At 61.2% G+C, this 12,810-nt stretch overlaps 2 protein-coding genes across 10 annotated transcripts in view; one reads left to right on the top strand and one right to left on the bottom strand.

Annotated features, from left to right (window-relative positions):
- Positions 1-347: 347 nt before the first annotated feature.
- Positions 348-12,810, bottom strand: part of TNS3 (tensin 3) — a 190,124-nt gene continuing 177,661 nt past the window's right edge. For all 9 annotated transcript variants that reach the window (XM_070059452.2, XM_070059450.2, XM_070059444.2 and 6 more), the window contains 4 exons: positions 6,971-7,139; positions 4,386-4,454; positions 4,261-4,290; positions 348-2,893 (listed from right to left, as the gene is read on the bottom strand). In XM_070059452.2, the coding sequence (XP_069915553.2) occupies positions 2,749-2,893; positions 4,261-4,290; positions 4,386-4,454; positions 6,971-7,139 (413 nt within the window). In that variant the 3' untranslated portion in view covers positions 348-2,748. The remainder of the gene's footprint in view (positions 2,894-4,260; positions 4,291-4,385; positions 4,455-6,970; positions 7,140-12,810) is intronic.
- LOC149121867 (uncharacterized) lies at positions 4,461-6,964 on the top strand. The gene is made up of 2 exons (XM_089316288.1): positions 4,461-5,708; positions 5,745-6,964. The coding sequence occupies exons 1-2, from the start codon at positions 5,271-5,273 to the stop codon at positions 6,258-6,260; spliced, it is 954 nt and encodes a 317-aa protein (XP_089172414.1). The 5' UTR covers positions 4,461-5,270; the 3' UTR covers positions 6,261-6,964.

Below are 12,810 nucleotides of genomic sequence, written 5' to 3' on the forward strand. Positions count from 1 at the left end.
CAGTACCTGTCAACACCATGCATGGCAATTAGGTCTTTAGAATCTTTGAATTTAATTTTTTCAAAGATCTCAGGGAAGAAATCCTCGAATACATTCCTGAGGGCCAAACGTATGTGAGTTTAGAACTGAATCCCCTGATCCACACACACCCAGGAACACACGCGGATGCAGCCCCAGACACACATCCGTGTGCATTCACCCACACACACTGGCACGCAGAGACCCGCATCACACACGAGTGCACAGGTGTACACGCACACACACACGCACACCGCACACTCACATGTATGCACACAGACACACAAACGCACACACACAACACGCACGCGGGGAAAGCAAGCCCCTTCTCAGCGAGGCATACCAAGGCCGTGGTTTATTCCACTCTGCATGGAGATGGTGCGTAAGGCGCAGAGGTGACCATACAAGGCGTTAGAGCACATTCATTTACATACTGGGTATATTCTTTACAGTATCAGAAAGTACAAATATGCGCGGGCAGGTAAGGCGGACGAGACGCTACGCGGTCTCGGACACTGAGATACACGCAGGGCGACTTCACCGCGGGACAGCGCAGCACTGGAGGCGCACACACTGTAGCGAGCGGGTTCATGGGCCCCTGGCCGCCGCGGGTCGGGCACGAGCCCTGCGAATCCACCGCAGGTCCTCCCCAGGACCCCACGCTCGGCCCATCAGGGGCTGCAGAGGCCAACACCGGGGGACGTCCCTCTCCTGTGTCCCTGAGAACACGGCGCAGCCGACGAGCAGCCTTGCCTTGTTCTGGGCGGTACACACGAGACACACACGTACCAGCCCCCAGAAACCCTGGAAGCTCCCGCATGCCCCGCAGGGGGAGCTGTCTGATGGGGACACTGACAGCTCTCGTCAGGGTAGAAGCCCGCGCTCCCAAGGGCGTAGCGGAGGCGCCACTGGCGGGGTCGCCCACGGGCCCCTTCCCCACACCTGCCCTGCTCAGATCTGGGACTTGCCCTCTCCGCTCTCGGCAGGCGGAAGGGGCCTGGCCCGCAGCCTCTGCAACAAATGTGGGCACAAACCAGCTCAGGACGGGGCACCGGGGCTGTCCGGACCTCGGCTCCCCTTGGCTGGATGCCTGCAGAGGGCAAGCCGGAAACGCCGGCTGCGGCTGCGAAGGCACCAGGGCCTGCGGAGGCTCTGCACTCGGACGGCCTCGCCAGCGTGTCGGGGAAGGAGGTCCGCAAAGACCAAGGCAAACATTTGGCACAGAAATGAGGCACTTGAGTTTGGTGCATCGAAGTGGAACGGCCCACCTGCCCTCACACACCGTGCACACACGTGTGCACACACACACGGACAACACCCACCGTGACTGGGTTGGATCCAGTTCTGCTCCTCCCTGTCTCTTCCCCTGCCCCTCACGCCAAAGCAGGGAATGCGCAAAGCCCACTTCCAAACCGCCCGGTCCTGGGCGCGGTGGGGCCGGCAGGAGCTCTGGGCGGGTCCTGCGCGTTGCCAGCGCGGTGAGCCGGTCAGCACGGGGCGGGGGAGGCCCAGGCGTGGCTTCCACGGCCCAGCTCCGCCTCTCGCTCTGGGGAATCTGGGGCCCAGGCTCTTCCCCGCCTTGGACCACAGAGGGAGGCGAGAAAAGCCCGGCACCGGGTCACGCGTCTGGGCAGGAAGTGACGCACTGGCTCGGTGGCTTCCGCTGCAGACGGCCTGTACGCTCTCGGTTCCTGCCCTTCCTCCTCCTCCTCCCTCAATCACGGCAGAAGCACACAGGACCTGCCGGGAAGCCACGGGCGCAACGAGAAGCAGCCTCGCGAGATCCCACGAAGGCCAAGGGTGCATCAGGTGATGCTGAGAGAGGCCCAAGGGCGACCCCCACGGCCCACCCCCACCATGAAGTCAGCCGGTGGAGGCGGGGTGGGGGCTGGAGGCAGAGCCAAGTTCTGGTGGCACTGCCGGTGAGGCGGATTTTACAGCCTGGCCGAGTCTACCATGCCCCCACGTGTGGAGCAGGTGCACACGGTGCGTCCTCTGGTCACAGTGGGCGGGCTGCAGCATTTGACACTGGTGCAGCGTAGCCATGGCAAACCGTCAGCATAAATAATTTGGCATAAGTAGAATATAAATTATTCCGAAGTGGCGATCTCGTTTCCTTCTCTTGTCCTCCCTCGTGTGGGTCTCCCTGGACTCTCTGGCCCGGCTCCCACACAGGATGGCGGGGGCAGACTCTGACACCACACAGTCCTCCAGATGCGGGGCCCACAGTCCAGGACGCCGTCCCCTTGTGTGGGTCCCCGCCGTGCCCCGGAAGGGGCGACCTGCACAAACCTTCATCAAACCTGCGTGCCCCGGTCAGTCTCATCAGCATTTGTGGCACAAAGACCGTGGCGAGGGAGTCGGAGGCGCGGGCGCTGCAGGACGAGGGCGTGCCTGCCCAAAGCCGGGCCTTGCGGTCACTCGGCACCTGCCGCGTGGGCGGCTGCCACGCTCCTCGCCCCACAGGCCTGGGTGCCTGGAATCGGGGCTGCCACGCCTCTGTGCTGTCTGCTCCCAAGTCCTCCTTCCACGTGGACCCTGAGCGGTCCGGCCACCCAGAAGCACTTGCTTGCCGGAAAGTGCTGGCCGAGAGGAGGCTCGGGGAAGGCTGCTCTGGGGGACGTCTGTGCTCGGGTCCACGGAGCTGGAATGTCAGGTGATCAGTCCGGGACAGAGTGGGGGCCACGCCTCGCGTCCCACTGCTGCCCCCAGGTCTGGGCTACGAGGGCCTCAGAGCTTCTTTGGAGAGCCGATCATGACCTTGGACACAAAGTTGACAATGGCGCTGGCTGGCTGCTCGGGGTCGTGCTCTGCGAACAGGTGGCACACGTTGTCCGTGGCGCTGCCCTGCTTCCGGGCCACGAATCCAAAGACTCTGCAAAAAAGAGGCTCCAGGTCAGGGCGTCCGCCGTGCACGGGGCCCCAGGCGTCCCCCGCGCACAGGCCCCAGGTGTCCACCGTGCACAGGCCCCAGGTGTCCACTGTGCACGGGGCCCCAGGCGTCCCCCGCGCACAGGCCCCAGGCGTCCCCCGCGCACAGGCCCCAGGTGTCCACCGTGCACAGGGTCCCAGGTGTCCACCGCGCACAGGCCCCAGGTGTCCACCGCGCACAGGCCCCAGGTGTCCACCACGCACAGGGTCCCAGGTGTCCACCACGCACAGGGTCCCAGGCGTTCACCGTGCACAGGGTCCCAGGCGTCCACCGCGCACAGGCCCCAGGTGTCCACCGTGCACAGGCCCCAGGTGTCCACCACGCACAGGGTCCCAGGGTCCCAGGCGTTCACCGTGCACAGGGTCCCAGGCATTCACCGTGCACAGGGTCCCAGGCGTCCACCGTGCACAGGCCCCAGGCGTCCCCTGCGCACAGGCCCCAGGCATCCACTGCGCACAGGCCCCAGGCGTCCACCGCGCACAGGCCCCAGGCGTCCCCCGCGCACAGGCCCCAGGCGTCCACCATGCACAGGCCCCAGGCGTCCACAGCGCACAGGCCCCAGGCGTCCACCGCGCACAGGCCCCAGGCTTCTGCTTCCTGCGACCACAGGCAGCACCACGGGAAGAATGGCACGTCTACGCCTGCCAAGCACCGGGCGGCTACGTGTGCAGGTTCCGGACCTGCGGCTAAGCCTCAGAGCTGCCCTGCAGGTGAGGGCGTGGGATGCTGATGGATGTGGCTGCCCCAGTCACACGCCAGCAGGGCCAGGATCCTCAGATCCCGAGGAGTGGGTGAAGCCCTGGGGAGGGGTCCGGGGCCTCTGGGAGATGCTGACTCCACACGCACACCCCCCAGAGGGAAACACACAGGGTGTGTGTGGGTATGCACGGGGTGCGTGTGTGGCTACACATGGGGTGCGTGTGTGGCTACGCACGGGCACGGCTCGGGACCCTGCTGAAAGCACTGAGCCGCCACCACTGCAGGCTGTCCAAGCCCTCCACTGCACACAGCCACGCCCGCAGCCCAGGCCAGCCTTGTCCATCTTCCTGGGAAACACGACAGGCGTGTTCCCTCCGCTCAGCGGCCCTGCAGGGACGGGGCCCATGGCATGCAGAAGCCCAAGCCCCTGCCGGGCAGAGGGGGCCGTGTCCGGGCTGGGGAGGCCCGGCACCGAGCAGAAACCCCAGCTAGGGACGCCCTGGAGTGGAAGGCGAGGGCGGCGTCCCCTCCTCCTGCCACGGGGCCTGGCGCACGCAGCGGAGTGGAGCAGCTTCCTCCGGAGAGGCCTCTCGGGCAGGCCAGGCACTCACTTGGAGGAGGTGGGGCTGTCCTTGATCCACCTGGCAAGTTAAAGACAGACAGAGTCACGTCAGCTTACGAACAACGCCCGGGCAGGGGGGAGCGCGGCCTCAGACCCCGGGACGCCCCGCCTTACTTCCGGTCCTGCGGGTCCAGGGCGCAGAAGATGACGCTGTTCACGGGGTAGTGCCGCCGGAAGAAGAGCCTGCGGGGACGGGAAGGGCGCCTGAGGCCGCGGCCGGGACCCCAGCAGGGCCGGGCCGGGGGTCCCGGAGGGGCAGAGCCGAGAGACCGCGGGGACCTGGCTGATCACCCGTGTTGGTTTCCCCTATGGTACAAGGGGCTCACGAGACCGGAGGGCTCCTCTCCTGGGACAGGGCCCAGATGTGAGGACCTCGGCAAGGCGGCGGGACGCGGCACCAAAAGGCCGGCTTATCCAGGTGCCAAATACCGCAAGTTCCACGCACAGTTTTCATAATCTGTATTTTTGCCCCAGCTCCTGGGAGAGCCCTTGGAGGCACAGATCTGAGCACTGGAGGCCCGGGCGGGGGGCCTGAGGGCAGCCCTGCTCAGGGCACCTGTGCAGCCCCCAGCTCCGAGGCAGGGTCCTAGTGAGGGTCTGGGACACAGGCTCCCTGCCCAGGGTCACCTGCCGCCAGCGGTGGGACCTGACGTGGAATGTGGGTCTGAGCAGCAGAGCCCACGTCCTTCTGAGGCTCCTTTGACTGGCGGCTGAAGGGTCAGGGGCAAAACCTGTCCAAGCTCCCGTCATCCCAGAACGAGATTCTGCGTGGACCCCCCGGCACGCGGCACGGCCAGCCGCTGGCTGTGTCCACCCGATGGCGCTGCAGAGGGCAAGTGGGGGCAGCAGCCCGTGCTGTCACATCCACAGCACACAGGCCTCCGCCAGCGGCTGTCCCGGGCCCCTGGCGACTCCGCAGTCCTCTGAGTCACTTGGACAGAGGAAATAACGGGTACCGAGGTCACGTGCTCCCCCCAGATGACCCCCAGCTGAAAAGCAATGGCACCGACACGAAGACCTGCACATGCTGGTCAGTCTCAGAGCGTTTCTGAAGAAATGAGTCAGATTTTTACACCTGCAGTGTGTGTGTGTATACATTGTGTGTGTACGTGTGTCTCTGTGTACACTGTGTGTGTACTTGTGTTACACCTGCTATGTGTGTACATTGTATGTGTACGTGTATTCGTGTGTATGTGTGTCTCTGTATGTACATTGTGTGTACGTGTGTTACACCTGCAGTGTGTGTGTATACATTGTGTGTGTATGTGTACGTGTGTGTGTCTGTGTACACTATGTGTATGTGTGTTACACCTGCTATGTGTGTACACTGTATATGTACGTGTATTCGTGTGTGTGTACATTGTGTGTATGTGTACGTGTATTCGTGTGTGTCTGTGTGTACATTGTGTGTACGTGTGTTATACCTGCTGTGTGTGTACATGTTACACCTGAAGTGTGTGTGTGTATACATTGTGTGTATGTGTGTCTCTGTGTACACTGTGTGTGTACTTGTGTTACACCTGCTATGTGTGTACATTGTATGTGTACGTGTATTCATGTGTGTGTCTCTGTGTGTACATTGTGTGTACGTGTTATACCTGCAGTGTGTGTGTATACACTGTGTGTGTATGTGTGTTTGTATGTGTACGTGTGTGTGTCTCTGTGTACACTGTGTGTATGTGTGTTACACCTGCTATGTGTGTACATTGTATGTGTACATGTATTCGTGTGTATGTGTGTCTCTGTATGTACATTGTGTGTACGTGTGTTACACCTGCAGTGTGTGTGTATACATTGTGTGTGTATGTGTACGTGTGTCTGTGTACACTATGTGTATGTGTGTTACACCTGCTATGTGTGTACACTGTATATGTACGTGTATTCATGTGTGTGTACATTGTGTGTATGTGTACGTGTATTCGTGTGTGTCTGTGTGTACATTGTGTGTACGTGTGTTATACCTGCTGTGTGTGTACATGTTACACCTGAAGTGTGTGTGTGTATACATTGTGTGTATGTGTGTTTGTGTGTGTGTGTGTCTGTGTACACTGTGTGTATACGCGTGTTACACCTGCTATGTGTGTACACTGTATGTGTACGTGTATTCGTGTGTGTGTACATTGTGTGTATGTGTATTCGTGTGTGTCTCTGTGTGTACATTGTGTATACGTGTGTTATACCTGCTGTGTGTGTACATGTTACACCTGAAGTGTGTGTGTGTATACATTGTGTGTATGTGTGTTTGTGTGTGTATGTGTGTCTCTGTGTACACTGTGTGTATACGCGTGTTACACCTGCTATGTGTGTACACTGTATGTGTACGTGTATTCATGTGTGTGTGTACATTGTGTGTATGTGTACGTGTATTAGTGTGTATGTGTGTGTCTCTGTGTGTACATTGTGTGTTATACCTGCTGTGTGTGTACATGTTACACCTGCAGTGTGTGTGTATGTGTACATGTGTGCACGTGTGTGTGTCTGTGTGTGTGTGTGTGTGTGAAAGAGAGCAAGCATCAAAGGTTTGAGGGGAGGGAATACTTCACTGGTTCCTAAGATAAAGCCATCAGGACAAACATTAACGTACACCTGTCATTCCTGGGCCGATTTAAGGGCTGAGACGGGCTGGGTCCCTGATGGTACCAGGGACACTAGGGATTCTGCGGTGACACACCCTGGGAAGAAGGCCCCGCCCCACTCACTTCCGCTGGTTGTCCGTCAGGGTGATGCCCTGTGCTGACACCTTGAAGTGCACGACCGTGGACACGGGCGGCGGCTCCTGCAGCAGGGTGAGATTCAGGGCCTTCTGCACAGCCTGGTGGCCTGTGAGGGACTCCATCTCCACGGAGTTCAGGTACCACACGTTGCAGGCTGCAAGACAGCAAGGGGGCCGCTGTGAGCCCCACGTGGGGGCCACGCAGACCAGGTGCACGCACAAGCCATGCCCACAGCACATGTAGGGCTGATGAATGACTCGCCTGTGCACCTGTGCAGGTCCATTTAAAGGCAAGTGTCCCCCGACCCCCGACCCTGAAGGTTTGGAGAGGAAAGGACCCAGGACACACTTGTCCCAGCACCACGGCAATGAGTGGAGACGAGATGGGAACAGGAGCCGCTGCCCAGCCTGGCTCGGCCCTGGCCTGCCGAGGGAGGAGGACCTATCCGCCTATCCGCCCGCTTCAGTGTTAAACCTGGTGTCCCAGGTGGGGCTTGTGGCACCTTCTCTGGCGGGTCCCTTAGCACAAAAGCCCAACGACAGTCACAGCAAAGAGGCCTGAGGCCTTCAGGAATCGTGGGGGAGGGGGAGGTGCGCTGCCCGGCCTGCAGTGTGCAGAAGGGAAGCTTCCAGAAAGCCTTGCTGAGACTGAGGGGCTGGGGCGGGCTCAGGGTGCCGCGAAGCCCCGGGGGCTGCTCCGTGGTCATCTCTTGGGTTTACGTAAATAACGCTCTCCCTCTCAGCCAGCGTCCCTGCCACACAGAGGGAGCCCGCAGGGGACGCTGGGTGTGCATGACGTGGCTTGCAGACATGGGTGATGGGTGCCCCAAGGCCGAGGGGCTGCCTCCCGGGGAGCAGTGCTGCCACATTCACAAAACCCACCGTGAGCCGGCTGCCAGCAGGCGGTGTGCACCAGCGGGCGAGTGTGGCTCTCCTGGGCCAGGGCTGGCCACCGGGAGGGCCGTCGCGGGCGAGTGTGGCTCTCGTGGGCCAGGGCTGGCCACCGGGAGGGCCGTCGCCCTGACAGCGAGGCCGGGCCCCTGCCTGCCTCTCCTGCTTTCCCTCTCACAGGCGCCCGCCCGTCTTCCTCTTTCTGCTGTGAGCTCAGGCCACACAAAGCCCCTGGGGAGAAGCGGAGCAGATGTTCTCTCCCATAGTCGTGCGGTCGGCACGGCAACACGCGAGGGGGCCCTCCACCCCCACGCCCACCCCACGAGCCTGGGCTCCTGGCCTCCAGAACTGAGCCCAAAGCACCTTGGACAGTGACACGGTCTTAGGCATTCTGCTACGGCAACAGCACGCAGGCTTAGCACTGCTCTCCCTGCGACGCACTCCGCCATCTCCCAGCCCCTGTGTGAGCAGCGGGCACCTCCACTCCACCTGCAGTGGCCTGCGGCTTCCACTAAACAGGGACACGGAAGCATCGCCGCGCTCCAGGCCATCTCTGCAGGCGCTCAGAGAGCGGTCAGGGCTCAGAGCCGCAGCAGGGGCAGCAGTACCTCCTCTCCGCCCGCACGCGAGCAGGCTCCGCACCTGTCCTGTCGGCAGGTGCACTGGAGCACAGCCCCACCTGGAGCCGTACGAGGGGGGATCCCAGAGGGGCCTCAGGGGGCGCACGGGTGAGAGCGAGCCGCTCGGCTGCCCTTTCTCTCGGCAGGCCTGGGCCCATTTCACAGCTGTGTTCTCAAGTTTCCCATCGTGAGGATTCGGAAACCTCTGCCTCCGTGGGCGCGGCGATGACCGGGGAAGCAAACAGGCTGCAGGGTGCGTGCCGAGAGGGCCAGGAAGGCCAGCTGCTCCCTTTGTGGGCGTGGCGAGAGTGAGAGGGGCAGGACGGGAGCACAGGCTGGGCTCGCCCACGAGGCCCACAGCCTCCAAGGCCGGGGTTTGCGGCCACCCATGGGGCTTGCCCTGAACAAGGGAGTGGAATGAGTCACCAGTCCCCTGGTGACTGCCACCCAGGGACTGCACTTCTCAGCTCTGTTAACAGAGCGTCTCGTCTGCGACACTTTGCTTCAATGAAATTTACTTCTACTCTCATGAAACAGCAGCTGGTGTTTCACTGCCGTGATTATTACAACAGCATCGCCCACTAAGCAAAATTTAAAAAGAAAAAGCTTCTAGGAGCTGGCGTGTGGTGTAGCCGGGTGAAGCTACCGCTGGCAAAGCCAGCATCCCGTATGAGCACCGGTACTGGTCCCAGCTGTTCTGCTTCTGACCCAGCGTCTTGTTAATGGCCTGGGAAGGCAGTGGAGGACGGCCCAAGTGCTCGGGCCCTGCACCCGGTGTGGGAGACCAAGATGAGCTCCTGACTCCTGGCTTTGGCCTGGTCCAGCCCTGGCTGTTGCAGCCAACTGGGGAGTGAACGAGCAGATGGATAATCTCTCTCTCTGTCTCTGCTTTTCAAATAAATACACAAATAAAACCTTTTTTAAAAATACAAACAAAAAGAAGCCTTTATCCCAAACACGATCATTTTCATTTCTTCTAACTCAACCTAATTCTGCTGATAATTCAGCATTTTCATGAGGATTCGGAAGCGCCGGAAGCCGCCCAGTGGTCCCGCTGCCGAAGATCCAGAAAGCAAAGACTGCACAGCCAGGACACGGCGGCCAAGGGAAAGACACGGTGCACAGGTTCGCGACAGCGCGGAGGGCGGAAACAGGGAGACCTGGCTCAGGAAGGGTGATGGCGGTTTCCTCCTGGGAATACCAAGCACACAGCAACAGCAAGGTGGGGGTCACCCCGCGTGGAGAACGGTCAGCGGCTGACAGCGTCTCTGCCGTGCCTGGCGTCCTGCACTAAAGCACCGAGCCTGCAAACCCGAGCTGGAGGCGCCTGGGGCTCCTGGGGCGGGCGTGGGGGTGGAGGGCCCCCTCGCGTGTCGCCGTGCCGACCGCACGACTCTGGGAGAGAACTGGGACCCGGCCACCACGGAGAGTCCAATACGCGGGCACAGCCCGGACGGCTCAGCCCCGTGCTCTCCCGCAGGCTTCTGATAGGGACTGGGTCGGGGATTCTCGCCCAACTTGTGGGAGCTACGCGGTCATTCCCCAGAGCAGTGCCCGCCTAAGGGGACACTGTGCCCGGGCCCCAGGCTGACCCTCCCCCCAGCAGGGATCAGTGGCCCGAAGGGTCAACCCCAATAGTCTAACTGGGCCTGGCCTGAGGCCGTCTGATTGTGCCGGACAAGTGCTGCTACCGAGGGGAGAAGCCGTGGGGCCAGGGCACCCGGGCGGGCGTCCAGCAGGCTGGCGGCGCAGAGCCCATGACCGGCTGGGCTGTGTGGGGAGGAGCAGGGCGCAGGCCACTCCGCCGCGCGATCCGCCACGCTCTCTGGCAGCCCCGAGGCGCCGCGGCTGCAGGCTTCCAGGGACAACCTGGACCACGCAGGCGGCTGGGCTGGGGCTCCGAGGGGAGGAGGGCAGCAGAGAACCGTGCGGAAAACACACCCATTCCTGGGCTCACGACAGCGGCTGCTTGCACTCGTCCTAAACCTCACAGTCGCCCAAGCCCCCGGGTCCCCGTGACCCCGGCCTCCTGCCTGGCTCACACCAGAGACACGGGACAGACACGCACTCAAGGTGGGACGGAAGCAAGTGTTGGAAAGGAGCCCGAGACAGGCACAACTGAAACCTCGGCCACCAGCTCCCAGCACGAGACCTCAGGCTGCAAACCAAGTCTGCCCTCAAAGATCCGAGCTCAGAAAGAGCTAGATCACGGCCAGCACTGTGGCTCAGCGAGTTAGCCACAGCCCCAAGGCCAGCATCCCCACCCGAGCGCTGACGTTCCAAGCGTTTGGGTCCCTGCACCCATGTGGGAGACGCAGACGACATTCCTGACCCAGCCATCGCAGCCCTCTCTCTCTCTCTCTCTCTCCACACACAAGAACTGTATGAGAAAAACAACACAGCACTGACAACAGACATCAAAGAAACAAACCCGGCCCAGCTAGGAAGACTGAACACCGTCGCGATGCCAGCTCTTGTAGATTCAATGCCATCCCAGCAAAAATTCCAGCAAGTTAGGACGTGGATCTTGACAAAGCGACCCTACAGCCTGCATGGAGAGGCAGAAGACACGGGAGAGCAAACACGCTACTTACTGAAGAACCAGTTAGACAGCCGATGCTACTCAAGCCACAGGAATCAAACCGCGTGGTGCTGGGAGAGGAGACCCGGCCCCACAAAATCCGGGCAGCTCAGCTCTGACCAAAGAGAAACAACCCACAGCCACAGCAAGAGCCTGGATCCAGACCTTACCCCACCCCCCAAAATCAAACCCAAAAGGACTACCCAGCTCAACCCAAGTGATAACGCACAGGGGAAACCCAGCCAGCGTCAGGAACGGGGACGGCGTCTAAGAGACGACACCAGTGAGGACAGAGCTGACGAGCTGCGTTTCGCTGGACCTGAAAATCCTGCTGCCAGAACAGAGCAGGGAACAAATTCCCAGACAACACGCCCGGGAAAAGGGCTCTTGAAACACCACAGTGATAACACAGCAAACCCCATTAGGCCATGGGCAAAGCCCTCGCGGGACATCTCACGTAAGAAGATGGCCAAACTCAGGACCCGACAGCGGCAGATGCAGGCGAGGACCTGCAGCCACAAGGGCTCCCCTCCCGGCTGGTGGGAACGCGGCACACAGCAACCCTGGAAGACGGCTCGGAGGCATCTTCCAAACCAGGCCCTCAACACAAGGTCCGGCGGTAATGCTGGTGGCATTCAGGCAAAGGAGCTGGAAACGCGTCCCCGCAGACACACAGATGTTCACGGTGGCTTCAAGCACACACGGATGTTCACGGTGGCTTCAGGCAGACACACAGATGTTCACGGTGGCTATACCCAAACTGCCAACACACCACAGCAACCAAGATGCCCGCCAGCAGGTGAACGCACACAGAGACCATGGCTCTTCCAGCTGGTGAGACCCTACTCTGGTCGAGCGTGGGTGACGCTGGCGACACGCACACGCACACGCACAGTACTACATGGAAGAAGCCACAACGCACAGGCCACAGGCTGCGTGACTCCAGCCACACGAGAGCCTGCAAAAGTCAAAGTCCAGGACACAGGGAGCGAGCAGTGGCTGCCAGGGGCTGCGTAGACAGGGACGGGCGGGCCCCGCACAGAGGACACTTTGAGGTAGTGACACGCTCCTGCAGGAGACGAGGCAGTGGGCACAGGCCAGTACACGCGTGTGCAGGTGTTCACACTCACAGCACGTGCAACGGCAGGAGTGAACCCTATCGTAACTGTGGACCTGGCTGACAGCGATGGGTCAGCACAGTCCCTCAGTGGCCACAGACGTGTCACTGTGGCAGGGGACGTGGACGGTGGGGTGGCTGTGCGCTTGCGTGGGCAGGGCTACGAGGACCATCCCTGCACCTGCTTCTCAGTTCTGCTGTGAGCCTGCAACTGCTCTAAAAATAAAACCTATTAGTAAGATTAAAAAAAAAATAAAAACAAAGTGGCAGCCCGGCGTCCGGAAGGCAGTCTCGGGCGCCGTCTGCCTCCCCGGCAGATGGCAGAGGGCGGTGGCTGACTCACTTCTCCGGAAGGCGCTGGCATTTGCAGCTGGCAGGGCAGGTCACCCACATCCTGCCCTCCTACGGTTCCCCCCGACTAATGCCGGACTCGGCATTCATCCCGCCAGCTCTGCCTGGCTCCACTCAGCCCCGCGTCTGCAGCTGAGCCCCGCCCGGGCCTGGTGAGGTTCGGGAGCAGGGAAAGGCTGGGTGCCACGGGGGGGGGGGGGGGGGGGGGGCGGGGGGGGGCGGGGGAGGAAGCCTGGAGGTCGGGGAGGGAGCTGTGTGCGAGTGTG

Source organism: Oryctolagus cuniculus, chromosome 16 (genome assembly GCF_051225735.1).
Source record: "Oryctolagus cuniculus isolate XC-2025 breed Fujian yellow rabbit chromosome 16, ASM5122573v1, whole genome shotgun sequence".
NCBI lineage: Eukaryota > Metazoa > Chordata > Mammalia > Lagomorpha > Leporidae > Oryctolagus > Oryctolagus cuniculus.